Source organism: Diaphorina citri, unplaced genomic scaffold (genome assembly GCF_000475195.1).
Source record: "Diaphorina citri unplaced genomic scaffold, Diaci psyllid genome assembly version 1.1 scaffold190, whole genome shotgun sequence".
Taxonomy (NCBI): domain Eukaryota; kingdom Metazoa; phylum Arthropoda; class Insecta; order Hemiptera; family Psyllidae; genus Diaphorina; species Diaphorina citri.
In genome coordinates, this window is record NW_007377627.1 from 52,864 (window position 1) to 77,427 (window position 24,564).

At 36.5% G+C, this 24,564-nt stretch overlaps 4 protein-coding genes across 5 annotated transcripts; 2 read left to right on the top strand and 2 right to left on the bottom strand.

Annotated features, from left to right (window-relative positions):
* Positions 1-273: 273 nt before the first annotated feature.
* On the bottom strand, positions 274-24,365 carry LOC103505699 (eukaryotic translation initiation factor 4E type 3). The gene is made up of 7 exons (XM_008470053.2): positions 24,325-24,365; positions 23,654-23,774; positions 22,936-23,016; positions 15,045-15,152; positions 4,371-4,493; positions 3,942-4,083; positions 274-437 (listed from the first exon to the last, which is right to left on the bottom strand). Exons 1-6 carry the CDS (start codon positions 24,363-24,365, stop codon positions 3,952-3,954), a joined length of 606 nt encoding a protein of 201 aa, XP_008468275.1. The 3' UTR covers positions 274-437; positions 3,942-3,951.
* On the top strand, positions 907-2,330 carry LOC103505692 (39S ribosomal protein L30, mitochondrial). Of its 2 annotated transcripts, none has more exons than XM_008470047.3 (2): positions 907-1,057; positions 1,409-2,330. In XM_008470047.3, exon 2 carries the CDS (start codon positions 1,448-1,450, stop codon positions 2,012-2,014), a length of 567 nt encoding a protein of 188 aa, XP_008468269.1. In that variant the 5' UTR covers positions 907-1,057; positions 1,409-1,447; the 3' UTR covers positions 2,015-2,330. The 2 variants fall into 2 exon arrangements, with proteins under 2 accessions (XP_008468269.1, XP_026676775.1); XM_026820974.1 differs by having other exon boundaries at positions 932-1,052; positions 1,404-2,330.
* Positions 12,556-14,566, top strand: LOC103505690 (prefoldin subunit 6). The gene is made up of 3 exons (XM_008470045.3): positions 12,556-12,714; positions 13,169-13,239; positions 13,707-14,566. The coding sequence occupies exons 1-3, from the start codon at positions 12,651-12,653 to the stop codon at positions 13,944-13,946; spliced, it is 375 nt and encodes a 124-aa protein (XP_008468267.1). The 5' UTR covers positions 12,556-12,650; the 3' UTR covers positions 13,947-14,566.
* On the bottom strand, positions 17,320-19,854 carry LOC103505691 (probable citrate synthase 2, mitochondrial). Its single transcript, XM_026820973.1, has one exon. The coding sequence runs from the start codon at positions 19,639-19,641 to the stop codon at positions 18,253-18,255; it is 1,389 nt and encodes a 462-aa protein (XP_026676774.1). The 5' UTR covers positions 19,642-19,854; the 3' UTR covers positions 17,320-18,252.
* Positions 24,366-24,564: the final 199 nt, after the last annotated feature.

The following is a 24,564-nucleotide window of genomic DNA, read 5'->3' on the forward strand; positions in this document are numbered from 1 at the left end:
TTTCTTTTTCTTCTACCACTTCTATATACCGAGATAAATCGATTTAACTAATACCGATAAATCGTAAAGATTGATGTCACGACATATGCTCCCGTAGGCGATGACGTCATAACTCATGACTCCTGCTTTGTTTGTTTGTGCGCAAGCGTTTCTGCGCATTTTGACATTAAGTCTGACGTCACAACTCTTTGAACTTTTTAATTAAAACGGCAGGCAACACAACCTCGCTCTGTGGAAGAGTGGATATCACACTAGGCTAGCATGCCAAAGGTCCTGGGTTCAATTCCCGACGAGATCGAAGCTTTTCGGCTTTGTGCTTGATTTCGGGGTGCACTTTAGTCTCATGATGACAATTGTGTAGCTGCTTGTAACTGAGTGGCAATCTGTGTCATCTTTGGACACTGCCACAACAATGGCTTCATAGGTAACTTGAGATTCTGAAATCAGACAGGTCATATTCACAGTCTTGCATCTTTGGACACTGCCACAACAATGGCTTCATAGGTAACTTGAGATTCTGAAATCAGACAGGTCATATTCACAGTCTTAAACAGCTAGTAGTTCAAGAATAAAGCTTGAATGTTCTCTTTAAATTTAAATAAAACCATATTGAATTCAATTAATTCTACAAGTCACTCGGAAATGGCCTCCGGGCATCAGAAGTTCCTTTTGAATGTTCAATTTAAATAAAACCATATTGAATTCAATTAATTCTACAAGTCACTCGGAAATGGCCCTCCGGGCATCAGAAGTTCCTGGGATTTTCTTTTCTTTCGTTTATTGTGAATGTTCAACTTTTTGTAAATCTATTTTTATTTTTGGCAACTGGCCCACAATAGCGGTAACGGAAAGCCGTGTGATATGCACGACGCAACGAAATTTCTTCTCTGTGGCCTCACAGATACGGATGAACCGCTAAAATTTGAAAATTTCAATTTATAAAAATCCGTACTAGGGTGAAAATTTGAGGAAAGGATCTTTGAAACAGAAAATAATTGAGAAAAAGGTGTAAATCAATCAAATCAAAGAAAAAAAATTGAAGAATATTACTCCTAGGGTCCACAATAGCGGTAACGGAAAGCCGTGTGATATGCACGACGCAACGAAATTCTTCTCTGTGGCCTCACAGATACGGATGAACCGCTAAAATTTGAAAATTTCAATTTGTAAAAATCCGTACTAAGGTGAAAATTTGAGAAAAGGATCTTTGAAACAGAAAATAATTGAGAAAAAGGTGTAAATCAATCAAATCAAAGAAAAAAAAATTGAAGAATATTACTCCTAGGGTATTCTCATGTGTAGGTCCTTGTAAAATTTAAAAAGAAATGTTGATCACACGTCTCATCAATAATGTGACCATCAATCTAACACGGAATAGATCTTATTGGAAAGCCTATGAACTCCTAGGGTATTCTCATGTGTAGGTCCTTGTGAAATTTAAAAAGAAATGTTGATCACACGTCTCATCAATAATGTGACCATCAATCTAACACGGAATAGATCTTATTGGAAAGCCTATGAGAAACAACAAGAACTAGCCAACTGGGAAGGAGGTATCAAGTATCCAGGCTTCACATATTATCCCAGACCAGGTGAGGTTGATCCCCCATATGAGCCAACAAAACTGTTCATGGTTCAAAGAATAAAAAGATGGAAGGGTATGGAATATTGGTGCAAAAAGATTTTGTTTGATTTCAAAATAGATGATGAGTTCAAAAGAAGCAAGGTGGTCATTATCAAAAACACACCTAACAATAATTCCAAGTTGTGGAAAGTGAAGCATCTTGTGAAAATAACACCCATCACATTCCCCGATGGAGTACCAGAGGAAGGAGATGTGTTTTCAACATATTTGGATCATAATGGAGAGTTGAAAATCAAGAAAAGCATTAATCCCGAAGTAAAAGAGCTGATCGAATACAAACCTAATCCTGTACAATTAAATAAGAATGATTTAAAGAGACAGTCAAGACAAATCTGGGAAAATCCTTGGAAGAGTCTTTTTGATAACTAGAGAGTAACTTAAGACATGAGGGCAAGGATTTGAATATTTCCAATTTAAATTCAAGTAGATAGTCTCAGAACAAACCTAGTTAGTTGGGTAAAAACTTTGTTTGACCTAAGAAATGTTGGACAAACATTGATCACTACCTCATTATAGCCATTCAACAAAAAAATCTTCAACTTGCATTGAATATACATAATTATTTCTTTAAAAAACTTAATGGTTGGTTACCAATATCAATAGCATACTATCCTTCAAAAAGCAACTTGGGGAATAGATTTGATGTGAATAAATCTTTTGGAATAAATTTTAGGTAAAAAAAAAAGTTCTTCATAATTATACCTATTGGTTACTTTAAATTTGTACATCAACTTACTTATATGAAAATTTTCATGACGTAAAAAAGCATTTAAAATAAATATTTGTCAATCTCTTATTAATCTGTACTTTTTTTGCACCTATAATTTGATGTGAATAAATCTTTTGGAATAAATTTTAGGTAAAGAAAAAAGTTCTTCATAATTAGGGTTGCCAGACGTCCCGTATTCCCCGGGACGTCCCGTATTTTGGGCACTTTTCAAAATGTCCCGTACGCCAGTTTCACCATCTCCTCCGGTAATTAATCTTTACCAATGTAACAAATTAAAATTTTCTATGAGAAAATTAAAATTTTCCAAAAATATTTGCATCTATAGGTCTACTTTCAGGAAAATATGGAAAGGAGAAAACAACTTTGAAATACTTATAATTCTTTATAACATTAAATACATTAGTTCCTAATGGATTACCCATCCCCAATGTCCTGAAATTAAGCAACATTTTACATGGTTGGTATCTAGATAGCCAAAAGTCCAAGCCCATCATATGCTGCTGGCTTTGTGAGGATGACAAATCAAGAATGTGAGTAGATAGAGAAATAACTGTTATACTTCACAGGTAGGGGAAGTGTAACAGTTATTCTACCTGTGACGTGTACCAGTTATTTCTCCATCTACATTCAATATGGACCTTCACAAAGTTACTAGAGGCATCCATCCAGATGACAAATCAAGAACTTGTTGAAATAGATTCAGCCTATGGTCTGTAGATGTGTTTTGGTTTTCTGTACCTACACCTGTTTTGATTTTCTGTGATTTTCAATCCTGTGGCTGCAATAAGAAAAGTTGTGGACCAGAGAAAATGATCTGGCAACCCTATTCATAATTGTACCTATTGGTTACCTTAAATTTGTACATCAACTTACTTATATGAAAATTTTCGTGGCATAAAAAAGCATTTAAAATAAATATTTGTCAATCTCTTATTAATCTGTACTTTTTTTGCACCTATAGGTCCACTTTCAGGAAAATATGGAAAGGAGAAAACAACTTTGAAATACTTATAATTCTTTATAACATTAAGTACATTAGTTCCTTATGGATTACCCATCCCCAATGTCCTGAAATTAAGCAACATTTTACATGGTTGGTATCTAGATAGCCAAAAGTCCAAGCCCATCGTATGCTGCTGGCTTTGTGAGGATGACAAATCAAGAATGTAAGTAGATAGAGAAATAACTGTTACACTTCACAGGTAGGGGAAGTGTAACAGTTATTCTACCTGTGAAGTGTACCAGTTATTTCTTTATCTACATTCAATATGGACCTTCACAAAGTTACTAGAGGCATCCATCCAGATGACAAATCATGAGCTTGTTGAAATAGATTTAGCCTATGGTCTGTAAATGTGTTTTGGTTTTCTGTACATCTGTTTTGATTTTCTGTGATTTTCAATTCTGTGGCTGCAATAAGAAAAGTTGTGGACCAGAGCAACTTTTTTTTTTTTTTTTTTTACAACAAACTTGATTTGTTTAAAAAGAAAGCTCTGTAAAGTTTCCCACCCTAGGCCCCAAAATATAACTGTTGAGTTTTTGACCAATCAGACAGTAGGAACCAACCTGGTAAATATCACATTGTAAATGCTTGATGGGTTTGGTGGGGCTTGTAGAAGATAGCTGGAAATTGTACTTCGGGCAGCAGGCTTTTCACCCATTTCTCCATGTCTACTGTGTTGGCTAAGGCTACATCACTATTCCAGATCTTGAAAAAATAAAGAATAGGTACATGTTACATTTCAAATATAAAATTTCAGTACTCATGCCTAAATTAAACAGTGTCAAATACATTTTCATTGATTTGAGAAAAAAAAAAAAAAAAAAAAAAATGGGGGGAAGGAAAATAATAAAAAATCAAAAATCGGTACCCAAAAAAAAAAAAAAAAAAAAAAAAAAAATGGGGAGCATGAATATAATGAAAGATCAAAGATCGGTACCTACATACTCAAAACTGACTTCACTTACTTCAACTTTGGGTAAAAAATTACTTACTTGTATGATATCACTGCCATCTCTTACAGATATTGTCAATCCTAATACTTGATCATCTTTGTGCAGTACATCTGTCATTTGTTCTCCAATGGCAGCCAATAACAATTCCTGCCACACCATTTCCTAGAGTGAAAGACATCAAATAGAGTAAATGGGCTGACTAGAATATTATGTACCTAGTGTTATTTCCCATATGATAAATGGTCATCTGATAATTAAATTGGAAATGCTTTTCTACGGCCATCTGGAGCGAATGGAGCCTAAGAGACTAACTCAACGCATTCATACATCCATCTCAAAGAAGTCATCTTACGCAAAATGGGCAACCCAAGTAAAGAAAGATTTTAGAGAAGCTGAAATTAGTGAAGAACTTATATTTGATAATACAGAACCCCAATTACCTGAGAGCTTGGTATTTAAGTAAAGGATGTCATTCAAGCAGTAAAACCAGGCCTTTCTTGGTACATAATTTTTTGTATTTGAGGCCTGTTTTATTTGTTCCTTTGTGTCATATTGACTTTGAACATCACCTACCTCTTTGTTTCCTTCTGTGGTTGGACCTTGGTTAGACTCTGGGGGTAAAGTGATTTTTCAGTCCTATCCCAGCAGGGTAAACAAGGTATATTCTATTCTACCTCTTATAGAGCCAGCCATTGTTTTACCCCCAGCTATAGGTAGGGATATGGATTCATGTTAAAGAGTTTGTTAAACTCAGATACTATAGTGTCTCTGAACATGTTCAGAGCTTAACAAACACATGAACTAGTTAACTAGTAGATCAGGATCTTACTTATCAATCCAAAAAGTCCATGGTGTGTTGAGTGGGACACCTTCATGGTTGAGAGCCAGCCATTGTTTTACCCCCAGCTATAGGTAGGGATATGGATTCATGTTAAAGAGTTTGTTAAACTCAGATACTATAGTGTCTCTGAACATGTTCAGAGCTTAACAGACACATGAACTAGTTAAACTAGTAAATCGGGCCTTACTTATCAATCCAAAAAGTCCATGGTGTGTTGAGTGGGACACCTTCATGGTTGCTTGCCTTAACTTCTTCTACTTCCTTGGATGAAATAAAATTGATTTAAAATCAGAAGACCTTATCCAGACAGATGTTAAAGGTCTTTCATAGTGAAAGAAAATCTTAAAATAGAGGGGGGAGGGAGGAAGGGATTTATTGTTTTGTTTATTTGTTTAGTGGTTGTGCTAAATACACAAAGAGTTCCAACAAATTAAGGTCAATTACCTACCTAGTCAGCAGTATGTGATTTGAATTGAACAAGCTGAAGTTCTCATTTTTCTAGTACAAAATAAACATCAATTATCCACCTAATAACCAATCCCTTATGACTTGGCTTACAGGAGCTTGACCTGATGAAAGATGGAGAAGTCTACAAACTGATTGGACCCATTCTTGTCAAACAAGAAATGGAAGAGGCCAAACAAAACGTGAAGAAAAGAATTGATTACATTTCTGCTGAATTGAAACGACATGATGATACCATTGCCACTCTGGACACCAAGCAGGATACACACCGTGAGAACTTGACCAAACTCCAGCAACAATTTCAGCAAGAGCAGGCTGCCAAAATGAGGGCATGAGCTTGCTGAATCCAACTTCTTTCTACCATTGTAAATAATTTCTACATTTATATTTTCTAACCTTTTTTGTAACAGTCCTCCAGAGAATATGTGTTTGTGCCATTGGCTGTGAGTATCACATCATAGTATGTTGGAGGCCTATGGCTTGTTTTATAAACAAATCCCTTTTCCTCATTTTTTACTCCATGCACAGAAAATATTAGTAAAAGTGCAGCATTTTACTGCATGTGGAGTAAAAAGTAAGGAGTGGGAAATGCAGATTTGAGATTGGTGTCTTCTCCTGAAGAATTTTGCACATCAAAGCATTAAACTTCATGCTAATTTAATGTCAGACAAGTCTTTAATCTTTAATAATAATAATAATAAAAAATAATAGTGCTTATTTATACTGCTCGCATAGGACTGAAAAGTCCCTTTACTCCAGCAGTAGGCTACTACTATTATTGATAATAATAATAGTGCTTATTTATACTGCTCGCATAGGACTGATAAGTCCCTTTACTCCAGCTTCTGTTTACCAGGCGAGCGCCTTGACCACTACAAAATCACATTAGGGCGTTTTCCCCCCTCAATTAATCGAATCCGGATGCGGTGGATTCAAGTATGTATCTGGATAAGGTGGGTTTGAAAATCCCATTCACTGGATTCAGATTTTGAAAACACGTTTTTTTTATGCTAAATGAATCTGGTTTGATGGATACCCACCCTTATTAATCCAATAGTCCAAGAAGAGCATAAAAACATTGTCTCTGCTGGGAATTGAACCCGGGACCCTCGGTGCCTCTTCAGACACCTTACTTAACGACTGAACGGTTTTTATTCAACCGTAAACGCACCCAAACCTAGCCTAATCTTCCCATATCAGACTCGTTATCAATTGTTACGGCCCTACAAACCTAGTTTTTTTTTTTATTAGCGTAGGTACGAAATTTATAAACCTTGAGATAAAGCAGAGACTCTTAATAGTTGGGAGATTAGAAGGAGGCAAGGAGCGTGTAATTCTTACTCGTGCCATTCTCATCGCAGATTGATCGTGGAAATTTTCATGGATTTTTTTCCTCAAATTCTTTATGGAATAAGTAATGAAGTAGGTATCACAGTAGGTTTGAGTCTGAGCGTAGCTAAGCATTTCATGCGATACACAAGAGACTTGATTTCTGGAGTTTGGATTTTCCAGAAAATATGGAATTTCCATCGCCACGTAGAACGTAAACATTCTTTACGTTCTACCTTCCGTTCGGCGACCATTTACCTCATCCGGCCCGAGTGGGGCCGGGAAAAGTCAGCAGGCGATTGTTGAGATGGTCAGTGGTCACCTATCCTGATACCTACCAAGCGCAACGTTGCTTAACTTCAGTGATCTATTGAGAACTGTTGCATCACTTGGTGCTCAAGCAAGAATCGTATGTATTAAACGGTAATTTTTCGAAGGGATTTGAGAGCTGTAAAACAACGGAGGTCTTATCGTCCCGAAATCGAAAAAAGGACATACATAATTATATTGGAGAAAAGAGCTTGCACTACCTTCTCATTTTAGAAGGAATACCATTATTCATAAGTAAGTAGTAGTTATGTATTACCTACCGAAGTATAGGTACGAGTAGAACCCAACTTTTTAACATTGTACACCAAAGCTAACTAGTCGGCTGGCCCGTACGTTGAAAATTTGCAATCCAAATAGAGGTATTAAACGGGAGAATACTGTGCATAAAACTTGTACAAGGTGAGCTTCATTAATGAGGCAGGTATAAAATTCTCATCAAAGTTAATTCCTAACTGATAGGGTCTAGGTGACCCCCGCCGTATTGAAGGACGAACCTCGTGTTGAACTTTTATAATCGAACCTTCTGTCTGATACTAACTAGGTATGCCAAGGAGACCACTTTACAAGTTTCGATGTCTACAAGCAATTAGATTAAGTAAGAACAAATAAGGATACAGTATTTGTGTTATTTTGAACAGTGATTTTAATAAAATGCAAAGCATCACATTTCCTCTAGCTATTTATACCTACATCTGCACTGTAAATATCATGTTGTTTCCTACAAAATATACCACACCTTGTTTAGACAGCCTCATGTCGGGATGAAGGGACTTTCTAGTCCTATTCAAACAGAATAAGGCCCTACCTGTGATTATGTACATACGTAATTGAAACATACCTATATGCCTATGATTATGTAGTTGAGACGTAGGTATAAGCCGTAGGTATTCGTGACTTTTTTTTTTTAGTCAAACATGGCTGATTTGGCTGAACCAATGAGATTGTGAGATTCCGCTTTGTGGAGCAAGTGTTGACATGGTGTGAACGTCCAAAGCGGAATCTCATTGGTTCAGCGCCATGTTGACTATAAAAGAAGTCACATAATCGAAAACTATATTATCTACTAGTTTTTTTTTTTATTTTAAAGAGGTTTGACAGAAGGAACTGTAACTGCTATGGTCTTATCGACCCGAAGTCGAAGAGAGAAGGAAGACAGGATAGGACAAAGCCAGCCGTTCCGAGAACGAACATTATCCCATCAGGATAAAATCCGCCCCGGGCGGGAATCGAACCCGGGTCTAACGCTTACAAGGTAGACGCACTACCAACTAAGCTAACTAGGCTGGCTGCTGGCTGATCTACTAGTTTAATACCTGGCTAAGGAATCGAACCACTACAATTTTGTAGACAGATCAGGTAGGTAGTTTACAAAAGAAGGCTCAAACTGTAACATCATTGATACCTCAGAAGTACCGTTTGTTGTTACATAACTTCAAATATTATTAGATATTAATTTTTTCTACGTAGGCGTTTACCTACTTACGAGTACCTATTTCTTATTTTTGTCCCATTACATAACAGATAAAATTTCGTTGGGTATAAAGATATCTGTACATTTAGTTTTTAGTAGGTCAAGTGTGCATTATGATGATTACACATAATATGTACTTAAGTATGTGTACTTCAATGCAATTATTTCGTCGCTTTTCTGGACGGGTGACTGTCTGCGCTGACAATTGGCGGTCCACTGAGCATTGTAGGTTGAAACGCCTCCTCAATTTAACCTCACACAACCTGAGTGGAGCCGGGAACCCAGCAGCACGCGGATTCCCCAGATGGTCTCCCATCCATGTATACTAATCACGCGCAACGTTGTTTAACTTCATTGATCCGTGGGGAACTGGTGTATTGAACGTGCTATCGTACAATGACGTTAAATTCCTTTGGAAAAAGTAGAGAAAATGGCCTTTTCCCCTGTATCAAATGATCATTGGTCCTGAACTTGAACTGGTATGACAGTGAACTAATAAAGGCCAATTATTTTTATTACTATTTTTTTTTTTTCAGGGTCAGATGGAATTTATTCTGTTTGATTTTTACTTCTTTAAATATTTTTCCTGAGTCCATTTTTTTCTTTCATAGATGAGATGAGATATAAAATTTTGCTCTCTTTTATCTGCTGTGCTGTTTTGCATCATCAAAATGTAACTCTTCTTTTCCTTTCCTTAGCTAAGTAGGTAATCACTCACTGAAAATTTAAGAGGATAAATAAAAAGAAATTATCGTGGGTCTCCAATTTTTATTTATTGGTCTAAACCACATTTAGATCAAGAAATAACTGTTGTAATATTGAGGTTATTGCAACTTCTACATAACAAAAGAATAACAAATTAATTAATGTAGGTACCTAGGATATTATATTATCTCTACCCGTTATGCTTTTTATATCAACTAAGATCAAGTTGAAAGTACAAAGGCTATATACAGCCAATTTACACAAAATTAATATGGTTTTTAATGCTTTTCAACGTTTTTGACGGAACTAGGTACTAGTAAAATCACTAGAAAGGAATCCAAATTTTCAAGTTTTCAGAAAAATAAACAAATGTCTTTTTTTTTTCATAATCTAGGCATTTTGCTGCTAGAGTAGGGATCTGAAAATTGGTATATTTTAAGTGCACATCAGCACATTTTAGAAACACTAAATAGTGTTGGAGCACAAAAGAGAGGAGAAAAAATAAATAAATAAAGGATACAGACTTTACAAGATTAAAAATGATGTCATTCCTACTTTTCAATGTTCCTAGGGGGAAAAGCTAATTTTTAATTCCTATCTCTACAAAGCTTAGAGCTAGAAAATGTTAAATTAGTAAGTACATTTATAACACCTAAACACAAACATATAATTAAGTAGAATTTTTTTTCTGATATCGTCGCTTCTGAAATGAAACCGCCTATCAACCTTTTTAATTTCCTCATTCTATTTTTTATATTTGTGGGATGCTTTTTTATGTTTGGTTTTGTGCCAAATTTGGACAAATTTCATGTTACGTTGAATACACCCGTTCTCGTTTTTCAAACTGTTGCATCAAAACATTAAAAAAAAAAAAAAAAATCCATAGGTAACTTTGTTTGTGAAGGAACCATAATATAATGTACCTATTGGATTGTGTTATGTAATAGTGCGCGATTTGGTACTGATATTCTCAACTTAACGGGCTAATAGTGCTAATACGAATGGGTGTGAGTATATCTGTCCAAAGTCTTTTTCATTCTAGTGATGTAAAGATGTGAAATATTATGGCCTCATGACTGTTTCCGGGTTTATCTATCGTAGGTATAGGTACCTACTGTACTCATACACAAAAAGGCCACTCTGAAGTTTAGGTGTAGGGCAAACAGCCCTAAAAGTCGGGTTAAGCTTATACGAATCTACCATCAGTTAGAAAAAAAACATAGGTGTGTTCGTACCCAGTTGAAAAAAAAAAAAAACTGCTCACTCAGATTGCTCGATGCCACATTGCAAAAATAATAATTATGCTTACTAAAGAACTAAAGATACTTATGTACCTAACAATCTACATGCCTAATAGCACGTCAGCGTGATGATAACAAAGCAGGTCGGTGCCGCTTTTGATATTTTGAGTTTTTGACCCCTAGAAAAATATTATGGCCTCATGACTGTTTCCGGGTTTATCTATCGTAGGTATAAGGTACCTACTGTACTCATACACAAAAAGGCCACTCTGAAGTTTAGGTGTAGGGACAAACAGCCCTAAAAGTCGGGTTAAGCTTATACGAATCTACCATCAGTTAGAAAAAAACATAGGTGTGTTCGTACCCAGTTAAAAAAAAAAAAAAAAAAAAAAAAAAAAAATTCTTCTACTTCCTTGGATGAAAACTGAGGAGATTCAGAGTAACCACAAGCAGTAGCTTCACAAGACATGGCTAACGTAAAACACTTATTAAAAACACACAAAACACTTTAAATTTTAATTGATTACAGGGACATGGTGGTTTCGTGGTTTGAATGAAGACGGAAGAGATTTTTTTTAAAAAAGAAAAGTTCGTAAACACCAACAAAATCAAGGTCAAGTGATTTGAAATGAAGGGGAAAGGGTAGGGAGAAAACCCTCCATGATAAGAAAGGGGGAGAATAGGGTATTCAAAAAGTCGCGAATAATTTTCTTTTTCTCGGAATGAAGACGGAAGAGATTTTTTTTTTTTTAAGAAAAGTTCGTAATCGTAAACACCAACAAAATCAAGGTCAAGTGATTTGAAATGGAGGGGAAAGGGTAGGGAGAAAACCCTCCATGATAAGAAAGGGGGAGAATAGGGTATTCAAAAAGTCGCGAATAATTTTCTTTTTCTCGATCGGGAATTCGTTCCCATACAAACTACCTATAACTCAACGTTCTTATACAGGGTGTGCAATTGTTCATCGTATTCGTTGACCTCGGAGAATATTCTCTAACAGATTTCGAGCATGCTCAATGGTTTACCTTATATAGGGTGTTCAGTTGTTCATCGTATTCGTTGACCTCGGAGAATATTCTCTAACAGATTTCGAGCATGCTCAATGGTTTACAGGTCTTGCCAGGACTGGCCAGGAGTCTTGTCCCGAAATCGGAGACAGAATTAGGGCAGGATAGGAGAAACCCAGCCGTTCTGAGACCGAACCTTCTCTGTTAAGAAGAAAGTTCACCCCGGGTAGGAATCGAACCTTCGACCTAGCGCTTTCAAAGCAGGCGCGTTACCCTCTAAACTCTACTCTAAGCTTAGGCTGGCGGTTTGCAGTTTCTAGGTCTTAACGTCTCAAAATCGAAAGGAAGGAGGAGAGGCTTGAAAGCGAGCCGTTCCGAAAACGAACCTTATCTGTTTAAGACAAAGTTCGCCCCGGTGGAAACCGAATCTTCCAAGCTAACTAAGGGCTGGCCATTCATTCCCCCCCTCTTTCTTTTTGGCGGACCCTTTGTAAACTATAGCGTGATGGTGATGGCGTGACGTCAATATAATTGTGCCCAGAGAACATACTTCAAACATACATATTATTTCAATACGAAATCCCCTGACCTCGTTATGAGATGGGTATCTGACTATCTGACCAAAATCTGACTCAACACACAAGAAATTAATGAAAAAGCCTCGGAAAGATGAAAAAAGCTTCGCTATGGTTTGATAATAGAAAGTAAAAAAAGTTTTGCTCCTTTCGGTTTCAGTTCGCAGAACCGGTTGTAGTGATCGTGTGAACAGAGCTTGCGATAGCACACTAGACATAACCTCAAAAACTCAAAATGGCAAAAAAGGGAGAGCGAAAATTCAAAAATTTGTCCCGAAAAATTCACTGGTTTCGTCTGTGAAGCAAGTAAAAAAGTGATTTTTTTCGCTAAAAATATCACTAATTAGCGTTTAAAATGGTTGAAGAAGTTCAAAAGAAACTGGAAAATGAATTAAATCTGTTCAAACAATGTCAGAAAGGTAAGGAAAGTTAATGAATCAATGTTGAATACACCATCTGTCAATAGGGCTATTATGAAAAAAGAGCACTTTGTTAGGAAAATCTTTGGTTGCTCATCTCTCTTGGTTACCAAGTTCCCAATGGATCACTCAAGTTAAGGAACTTAAGGTGTGGTTGGTGTCTGGATGGGTGACACTCATCTGGGCTAATGTGGTTTGCTAGTGTTTCTCTGCCCCACTTGGGCTGTGTGAGTAGGTGGGTATCTTGTCACCAAATGTAGAGTAAAACCCAAGTCACTGAAACCCATAGGAGTTACTGATATTAGAGCTTCACCTAAAAGGAATACTCAAGGGGCAAGAAGGATTATTCATTACTCAATAATCATAGTTTTGTACCCACATCAGTATGAATGATAATGAACAGGAAATAAGTATATACTTGGTCACTAATTTTATTCTTTTGTTTTTATTACAGAATACCAGAAAGTTCTGAATCAGAGACAGCTGCTTAGTGCCCAGCTCAATGAAAATGAATCAGTTCAAAAGGTGAAATTGATTTAAAATCAGAAGACCTTATCCAGACAGATGTTAAAGGTCTTTCATAGTGAAAGAAAATCTTAAAATAGAAGGGGGAATACATAGGGGGAAAAATGTAGTCCCAGTACAATCTCAAATTTACCTATGCACTCATTCAACAAGTGGTGAGAAAAAAAAAATAATTATAATAATAATAATAATAATAATAAATAAATAAATAAATATAAAGGAGTGTGGTCAGACGTATGTTCTGCAATAAATATAAAGGCAGGAGAGGGAGGAAGGGATTTATTGTTTTGTTTATTTGTTTAGTGGTTGTGCTAAATACACAAAGAGTTCCCACAAATTAAGGTCAATTATCTACCTAGTCAGCAGTATGTGATTTGAATTGAACAAGCTAAAGTTCTCATTTTTCTAATACAAAATAAACATCAACTATCCACCTAATAACCAATCCCTTATGACTTGGCTTACAGGAGCTTGACCTGATGAAAGATGGAGAAGTATACAAGCTGATTGGACCCATTCTTGTCAAACAAGAAATGGAAGAGGCCAAACAAAATGTGAAAAAAAGAATTGATTACATCTCTGCCGAGCTGAAACGACATGATGATACTATTGCCACTCTGGACACCAAGCAGGATACACACCGTGAGAATTTGACCAAACTCCAGCAACAATTTCAACAAGAGCAGGCTGCCAAAATGAGGGCGTGAGCTTGCTGAATCCAACTTCTACCATTGTAAATAATTTCTTCATTTATATTTTCTAACCTTTTTTGTAACAGTCCTCCAGAGAATATGTGTTTGTGCCATTGTTTGTGAGTATCATATTCATATCATAGTATGCTGGAGGCGTATGGCTTGTTTCATAAACAAATCACTTTTCCTCATTTTTTACTCCATGCACAGAAAATATTAGCAAAAGTGCAGCATTTTACTGCATGTGGAGTAAAAAGTAAGGAGTGAGAAATGCAGATTTGAGATTGGTGTCTTCTCCTGAAGAATTTTGCACATCAAAGCATTAAACTTCATGCTAATTTAATGTCAGACAAGTAAAGAAAAGTAATGATCTTTCATTTGACATGGTGTCCCTTTTCATAGTTTATTTTCACACAAGTAAAGTCTCAAATCTCAGCTCTACGGGGATCGAACCTGAACCTTCTGTCTGATACTAACTAGGTATGCCAAGGAGACCACTTTACAAGTTTCGATGCTTACAAGCAATTCGATTAAGTAAGAACAAATAGGGATACAGTATTTGTGTTATTTTGAACAATGATTTTAATAAAAATGCAAAGCATCACATTTCCTCTAGCTATTTATACCTACACCTGCACTGTAAATATCATGTTATTTCCTACAAAATATACCACACCTTGTTTAGACAGCCTCATGTCGGGATGAAGGGACTTTCTAGTCCTATTCAAACAGAATAAGGCCCTGTACAAGCATGTAACATCATTACAAACAAAGTAAGTACTACATACACAAAAAGCCCACTCTGAGGCTTAGGTGTTGGGGCAATTTGCCCTAAGGAATGGGTTAAGCTTATACAAATCTACAAAGTACTAGTCTGTATTGTGATCAACACACAGCTTGAAGATATTTTCACGTACAAGCACGTAACATCATTACAAACAAAGTAAGTACTACATACACAGAAAGCCCACTCTGAGGCTTAGGTGTTGGGGTGATTTGCCCTAAGGAATGGGTTAAGCTTATACAAATCTACAAAGTACTAGTCTGTATTGTGATCAACACACAGCTTGAAGATATTTTCATGTGAACAAACTACATAGGTGAGAAACTTACTGAAAATCTCTTGCTACATTTGATTCTCCAGGTCCCTCCTTTTTGATTGTATGGCTCTTCCCAAATTGGTCGGTTCTCAAACCTCATGAGGTGGTAACAATATCTGGTCTGGTAAAATAAGATAGGGCCAAGAAAGATTAATTTTTCAACCAAAGGTCATTTCTTACTTCTTGATAATGTAGTTACATTCAATTACAGTTCCTATTGTAAGAGTAAAAAAAAGTGTCCTTGGGATCTTTTTTTTTTTTCCTTGACATTTTTCTCTTTTTCCAAGACGAGCCTAGCCTAGCCCTGTGTACAACCACCACCTCAGGCTGGAACCCAGCGAGCCCGAGGCTCCCTACATTCGTCCCTGCCCCTCTACAATTTACAAATATAGAGGATTAGGATTAGTACGTTCAAAAGTTCCATTCGAGTAGTATAATTAAGCACTATTATAATTTCGCTTGTTCAGTAGTTATTTATGTATCAGTGCGTGAAAGCATTGTAGACTGTAATACTGTGCCGTTCAAGCGGTAACATCTCTAGACTCTAGACCTAGTATTTGTACGGAAATACACAGGCACAGAATGCGGAAAAGAACGTTCAATTTTTCACTTGCATTGGGTCCGTTAGTCCGTCGATAACTTTGGAAGCAAGAAAGGCTATTTTTAACAGAGAGGGACCTAATTAACGTAATAGTTTTATGAACGGATAAAGTCTATGCTTATCGATACAGAGAATGTAGTGATCATTAATCTGTAAATTTATCTCGTTTCATTATTACATTTTCAATCAAATCAATAATACTTTGTGGGAAAGCAGAACCTTTTCAAAACTTTTGTGGATATCACACTTATCACAGCATTTCTAAGTGCCTCCTTTGCAATCAATTTCCATATTTTAGATAATCTTTTTTAACACTACTATAATGTTGCCACTGGTCGCTACTCGATTAAGTAGCCTACTCATTAAAAATTTTCATCAGTAAATGGTTTCTTCAAATTAAATTTATCCTAGAAAAACCCAGACCCTTGACAAATGGAGTGTGCCTGAAGGCATTTTATGTGTCCAAATTTCCAATACACTCGACCCCAAATTGTCCATTTGTCCTCACGAGGCTGAGTGCACCCCCAACTTCATTTATTTATTTTATTTTTATTTATTTATTAAAAATCCCAGATGGGATAATTTACAATAATACAATTCAGTAAAATACAATTAAGTGAATTTAGAACTTATAACTTCAAGCACAGAGCCGATGAAACTTGGACCCCGCCCCACCGGAGTGTGGAGTTATTTCGTGGAATAGGTCACAGGTCCCATGCGAGATCTCGTTTGAGAGGTTTTCGACTGATTTGTTGTCAGTCAAGGTTACCTTATTGGGCGACCTCGTTTTGATCTAGAATTTTTTTTCTGATATCGTCGCTTCTGAAATGAAACCGCCTATCAACCTTTTTAATTTCCTTATTCTATTTTTTATATTTGTGGGATGCTTTTTTTTGTTTGGTTTTGTGCCAAATTTGGACAAATTTCATGTTACGTTGAATACACCCGTTCTCGTTTTTTTTCAAACTGTTTCATCAATATATTAAAAAAAAAAAAAAAAAAAAAATAGCTAAGCATTTCATGTGATACACAAGAGACTTGATTTCTGGAGTTTGGATTTTCCAGAAAATACGGAATTTCCATCGCCACGTAGAACGTAAACATTCTTTACGCATTTCATGTGATACACAAGATACAAGAGACTTGATTTTTGGAGTTTGGATTTTCCAGAAAATATGGAATTTCCATCGCCACGTAGAACGTAAACATTCTTTACGTTCTACCTTCCATTTGGCGACAATTTACCTCATCCGGCCCGAGTGGGGCCGGGAAAAGTCAGCAGGCGATTGTTGAGATGGTCAGTGGTCACCTATCCTGATACCAAACGAAACGTTGCTTAACTGCAGTGACCTATTGAGAACTGTTGCATCACTTGGTGCTCAAGCAAGAATTGTATGTATTAAACGGTAATTTTTCGAAGGGATTTGAGAGCTGTAAAACAACGGAGGTCTTATCGTCCCGAAATCGGAAAAAGGACATAATCTTCTTATATTATAAGAACGAGATCCATTCACAGTTCACAGTTCACATTTCACATTTCATAGTTCACACACTGATCGCTCTATCTCTAGACCTAGGATATTATATTATCTCTACCCGTTATGCTTTTTATATCAACTAAGACCAATTTGAAAGTACAAAGGCTATATACAGCCAATTTACACAAAATTAATATGGTTTTTAATGCTTTTCAACGTTTTTGACGGAACTAGGTACTAGTAAAATCACTAGAAAGGAATCCAAATTTTCAAGTTTTCAGAAAAATAAACAAATGTCATTTTTTTCATAACCTAGGCATTTTGCTGCTAGAGTAGGGATCTGAAAATTGGCATATTTTAAGTGCACATCAGCACATTTTAGAAACACTAAATAGTGTTGGAGCACAAAAGAGAGGAGAAAAAAAATAACAAATAAAGGATACAGACTTTACAAGATTAAAAATGATGTCATTCCTACTTTTCAATGTTCCTAGGGGGAAAAAGCTAACTTTTAATTCCTATCTCTACAAAGCTTAGAGCTAGAAAATGTTAAATTAGTAAGTACATTTATAACACCTAAACACAAACAGATAATTACGTTGGAGGGGAAAAATCATAACTCATTACTAGGTACTTAATTTGATATTATGAGGACAGTAAACATTCTTTTCAGAAGTCATTGGCTCTACATTATCCCTGTCAAACATTGTGTATTATCAAAAAAATAATGTTATTTAGAGGTCTATATTTTTTCATTTTTGTATTTCTGTCACTTCATGAGTTATCTATAGAAAAAGAGTAAGAACATTTTCATTGATTGCTTCTGTATTTAATACATAATGCAATCACTTCATTGTTCATTACTTACACTCAAGTGAAATGCACCTTCAGGAAGGCCATATTTTATATAGAATGCACAAAGATAATACTCAATCATAGTTAAACTTATTATTTGTGTCCTGAATCAACATAGGACAGAAAAACAGGAGATCAAGTTACAAACAGTAAATTCTGTACACATTTCTTTTTTATGAAAACTGAGTTAAGGACTTGGTCAGTAGCAGTGTACAAGAGGTAAGAAGGATTGATCTCATCATGCTCCAAGTTAATACTTCAACATTCAAGTGTGTATCATGTCACATTTACTTGGAGTATTGTTTAACTAGGTCATTTGTTGATAGAGACTTGGGGCGTTCAATAGGAAGACCAAGAGCTCTGTCCCATATCAAAGATGCTAAAACTCCAAGAGCTCTGGACACTCCAAACAGAACAGTGTAGTAGTTCATTTCCTTAAGTCCATAATACTGCAGGAGGACCCCAGAGTGGGCATCTACATTAGGCCATGGGTTCTTCACTTTACCTGTTTCAATGAGGACAGGAGGCACAACTTTGTATACTTGAGACACAAGTTTGAATAAGGAGTCATCGGGCAAATGTTTCTGAGCAAATTCCCTTTGACAAGTATACCTGGGGTCTGTCTTACGTAGAACAGCATGACCATATCCTGGCACCACTTGGCCACTCTTCAGAGTATTCCAAATGAATTCTTTCAGCTTTTCCTCAGAAACATTGTCACCAACCTGTTGTTGAAGTTTCTTCAGCCAGATCAATACTTCTTGATTAGCCAAACCATGCAAAGGCCCTGCCAAACCATTCATTCCAGCAGCAAAGGACAAGTAAGGATCAGACAAAGCTGAACCTACCAAGTGGACGGTGTGAGCAGAGACATTACCTCCTTCATGATCACTGTGAATTGTCAGGTACAACCTCATGAGCTCAGTAAACTGATGGTTGTCAAAACCAAGCATGCTTGTGAAGTTAGCAGACCAATCCTTGTTGGTGTCAATGGCCCCAATACCTTTGCCTCCTTGGAAAGTATTGCGGTAAATGGTTGCAGCTACTACAGGAAGCTTGGCAATTAGATCCATGCTGTCTTCATAGACATATTCCCAGTATTTGGACTTGTGAACACCATCATTGTAAGCTTTGGCAAATTTACTCTCTGAGTTCAAGGCAGTAATGGCTGCTGAGAACTGAGACATAGGGTGGAGGTGGTTAGGGAAATTGTTAAGCATTGTAACTACATGGGATGGTAATTCAGCTCTGGAAGCCCAGGACTTTGAAAGGGCTTGAACTTGAGCTTCAGAGGGCACATCTCCAGTCACCAATAACCAGAACAGACCCTCTGGTAGAGGTTCCTCACCACCTTTAGCTTTGGGAAGAACTTTCTGACATTCAGGAATAGACAAGCCTCTGAACCTGATTCCTTCTTCAGGGTCCAATACAGAGGTTTCACATACCAAACCTTTGATTCCTCTCATTCCTCCATACATCATGTCTACAGTAACCTCACCAACTTTGGTTGAGCCATAGTTCTTCCTGAAATTTTTGACTCTCTCTTGTTCTGAGGGGATCTTAGCAGCTAGAACTGCTTTCAAATCAGTAGATGCATCAGTTGCAAAGGTACGCAGAAAGTTGCTGATTTGGTGTAAATCGGCTACACTACGGGCTGAAATTCGAACGAGGGCCATGTTTTTGTCTAGAAAATTTCAATGACTATTGAATGTCAAAACCTAGGAATACAAAATTCAAGAATTTACGAATACCTGAACTTGGTGTAAAATCCAGACACACTGTATACGTGTTTACACTTCTGGACTGATTCACTGAACACAACTTTTTACAAAATCACCGATTTATCCAGCAAATGTCCACGTACGGACACAAATCACCTTTCAGAACAATACAAAATTCAAGAATTTACGAATACCTGAACTTGGTGTAAAATCCAGACACACTGTATACGTGTTTACACTTGTGGACTGATTCACTGAACACAACTTTTTACAAAATCACCGATTTATCCAGCAAATGTCCACGTACGGACACAAATCACCTTTCAGAACAGAATGAAAGAATCTCGGAGCTTGAAGAAGATAAGAAAGCCATTCACGAAGAATTGGTGCGAATTACGGATGACCTTGCAAAGAAAGTTGATTTTATCAACAAACTTGAGAAGGATAAGGCAACCATGGAAGAGCTCTTGGTTCAAAAAACAGATGAAATTTTAAATCTTCTAAATGAAAAAGAAGCTGTACAGAATGAGTTAGCTCAGAAAATTGAAGCATTAGCTGTGAAATCGGAAGAGCTTGCGAACAAAATTGAATATATCAACAGCCTTGAGCAAGACAAAGCAGCTTTGGAAGAAGTAGTGACTCAAAAAACTGACGAAATTGCAAACCTTCGAAGTGAAAAGAAGACTATGCAATATGAGTTAGCCCAAAAACTTGAAGAAATGGCTGCGAAATCGGAAGAACTTGCACACAGTGTTGACTTTGCTAACAAACTTGAACAAGACAAAGCAAGCCTAGAAGAAGTTCTAGTCCAGAAAACTAAAGATATAGAAAACCTCTTGATGAAAAATGAAACTGTTACCAACGAGTTATCCAACAGAAATGAACGTATCACAAACCTTGAACAAGAAAAAGTAAACATTGAGGAAGAATTAGCTCAACGAGTAAAAGATTTGGAAAATAAGAATGAAAGAATATCGGAGCTTGAAGAAGATAAGAAAGCCATTCACGAAGAATTGGTGCAAATCACGGATGACCTTGCAAAGAAAGTTGATTTTATCAACAAACTTGAGAAGGACAAGGCAACCAATGAAGAGCTCTTGGTTCAAAAAACAGATGAAATTTTAAATCTTCTAAATGAAAAAGAAGCTGTACAGAATGAGTTAGGGAATGAAAGAATATCGGAGCTTGAAGAAGATAAGAAAGCCATTCACGAAGAATTGGTGCAAATTACGGATGACCTTGCAAAGAAAGTTGATTTTATCAACAAACTTGAGAAGGATAAGGCAACCAATGAAGAGCTCTTGGTTCAAAAAACAGATGAAATTTTAAATCTTCTAAATGAAAAAGAAGCTGTACAGAATGAGTTAGCTCAGAAAATTGAAGCATTAGCTGTGAAATCGGAAGAACTTGCGAACAAAGTTGAATATATCAACAGTCTTGAGCAAGAAAAAGCATCCTTGGAAGAAGAACTGTCTCAAAAAACTGACGAAAATGCAAATCTTCATAGTGAGAAGAACACATTACAACAAGAGTTAGCCAATAAAATTGAGGCATTGGCTATGAAATCGGAAGAACTTGCAAACAAAGTTGAATTTATCAAGAGCCTTGAGCAAGAAAAAGCTGTCTTGGATGAATTACTTGCCCAGAAAACCGAGGAAATAGAAAACCTGGAAGCCGTAAATGAAGCTGTTAACAAAGAGTTGTCAAATAAGCATGGCATTATCACGAATCTTGAACAAGTTAAAGCAACCATGGAGGAAGAATTAGCTAAATTAAAAGAATTAGAAGAAACTGCACAAAATCAGAATGAAGATATGAAGGTGCTTCAACGAAGTTTGCAAGCAAGTGAAGAAGGATTGGCACAAATCACGAAAGACATTTTAAAGAAAGTTGACTATATTAACAAACTGGAGGAAGACAAAGCATCACTTTTCCTCATTTTTTACTCCATGCACAGAAAATATTAGCAAAAGTGCAGCATTTTACTGCATGTGGAGTAAAAAGTAAGGAGTGGGAAAAGCAGATTTGAGATTGTTGTCTTCTCCTGAAGAATTTTGCACATCAAAGCATTAAACTTCATGCTAATTCAATTTCAGACAAGTAAAGAAAAGTAATGATCTTTCACTTGACATGGTGTCCCTTTTCATAGTTTATTTTCACACAAGTAAAGTCTCAAATCTCAGCTCTACGGGGATCGAACCCGAACCTTCTGTCTGATACTAACTAGGTATGCCAAGGAGACCAGTTTACAAGTTTCAATGCTTACAAGCAATTAGATTAACTAAGAACAAATAGGGATACAGTATTTTTTGTGTTATTTTGAACAATGATTTTAATAAAAATGCAAAGCATCACATTTCCTCTAACTATTTATACCTACACCTGCGCTGTAAATATCATGTTATTTTCTACAAAACATACCACACCTTGTTTAGACAGCCTCATGTCGGGATGAAGGGACTTTCTAGTCCTATTCAAACAGAATAAGGCCCACTAAACTGTAGAATTGTGGTTAGGCACAGGTCTAGGCTAGGCTCGTCTTGTGTTGTCTTGTCTTCAATATCTATATAAAAGGGGGGTTGGGATCGATTTTTTTTTCCCCTTGACATTTTTCTCTTTTTCCAAGACGAGCCTAGCCTAGCCCTGTGTACAAGCACCACCTCAGGCTGGGACCAAGCGAGCCCGAGGCTTCCTACATTCGTCCCTGCCCCTCTACAATTAAAAAATATAGAGGATTAGGATTAGTACGTTCAAAAGTTCCATTCGAGTAGTATAACTAAGCACTATTGTAATTTCGCTTGTTCAGTAGTTATTTATGTATCAGTGCGTGAAAGCATTTTAGACTGTAATACTGTGCCGTTCAAGCGGTAACATCTCTAGACTCTAGACCTAGTATTTGTACGGAAATACACAGGTACAGAATGCGGAAAAGAACGTTCAATTTTTCACTTGTATTGGGTCCGTTAGTCCGTCGATAACTTTGGAAGCAAGAAAGGCTATTTTTAAAAGTGTCCCACTTTATTCTGGCCATTTCTCTTTAGACTCTTTGTTTATTTTTGTTTTTTTGCAAGGCCAATGGGTAAGTATATGATTCTGGTAAAAGTAGAGGAGAAAAAATATTTGTAGCTACCTACTTAACTCATTAAAACCTCAAGTTCTCTTAAAACCTCAAGTTCTCTCATTAAAACCATAATTGACCTCAAGTTCTCTTTGTGAGAACAGAAGGTACATTTGGGATAGTATACTCACTTGCATTACAGAAGGTTTAGGAATGTTGTTGTACACAGCCCAAAATTCTTGAACAGTAAATACAGTGTAAATTTTCTTCGGCTATTTTTAACAGAGACGGACCTAATTAACGTAATAGTTTTATGAATGGATAAAGTCTATGCATATCGATACAGAGAATGTAGTGATCATTAATCTGTAAATTTATTTCGTTTCATTATTACATTTTCAATCAAATCAATAATACTTTGTGGGAAAGCAGAACCTTTTCACAACTTTTGTGGATATCACACTTATCACAGCATTTCTAAGTGCCTCCTTTGTAATCAATTTCCATATTTTACATAATCTTTTTTAACACTACTATAATGTTGCCATTGGTCGCTACTCGATTAAGGGGCTACTCATTTAAAGTTTTCATCAGTAAATGGTTTCTTCAAATTAAATTGATCCTAGAAAAAACTAGACCCTTGACAAATGGAGTGTGCCTGAAGGCATTTTATGTGTCCAAATTTCCAATACACTCGACCCCGTTCAATTACAGTTCCTATTGTAAGAGTAAAAAAAAGTGTCCCACTTTATTCTGGCCATTTCTCTTTAGACTCTTCATTTATTTTTGTTTTTTGCAAGGCCAATGGGTAAGTATATGATTCTGGTAAAAGTAGAGGAGAAAAAATATTTGTAGCTACCTCAGCTCTTTTTGTGAGAACAGAAGGTACATTTGGGATAATATACTCACTTGCATTACAGAAGGTTTAGGAATGTTGTTGTACACAGCCCAAAATTCTTGAACAGTAAATACAGTGTAAATTTTCTTCAGGTTGGCTTCATACTCTGTAACAGACACATTCTGAACAGTCCTGAAAGAAAATGGAACAATTTGGAGAAATCAGTTTTATGGTAAATAGAAATCACTTTGGAAGATAATAACAAATAATCACCAGATTTTGCACTATTTTTGGTGCCTATTACACTCTATTTCCCATATGATAAATGGTCATCTGATAATTAAATTGGAAATGGGAGGGCACAGGTTCCAAATTTAGATAAGGCAGGCCTAGCGCTTACAAGGCAGACGCCCTACCAACTAAGCTAACTAGGCTGGCCTAAGCATTTCTAAGTGCCTCCTTTGCAATCAATTTCCATATTTTACATAGGTAATCTTTTTTAACACTACTATAATGTTGCCACTGGTCGCTACTCGATTAAGTAGCTACTCATTTAAAATTTTCATCAGTAAATGGTTTCTTCAAATTAAATATTGATCCTAGAAAAACCTAGACCCTTGACAAATAGAGTGTGCCTGAAGGCATTTTATGTGTCCAAATTTCAAATACACTCGACCCCAAATTGTCCATTTGTCCTCACGAGGCTGAGTGCACAGTGCACCCCCAACTTCAAGCACAGAGCCGATGAAACTTGGACCCCGCCCCACCGGAGTGTGGAGTCATTTCGTGGAATAGGTCACAGGTCCCATGCGAGATCTCGTTTGAGAGGTTTTCGACTGATTTGTTGTCAGTCAAGGTTACCTTATTGGGCGACCTCGTTTTGATCTAAGTAGAATTTTTTTTCTGATATCGTCGCTTCTGAAATGAAACCGCCTATCAACCTTTTTAATTTCCTCATTCTATTTTTTATATTTGTGGGATG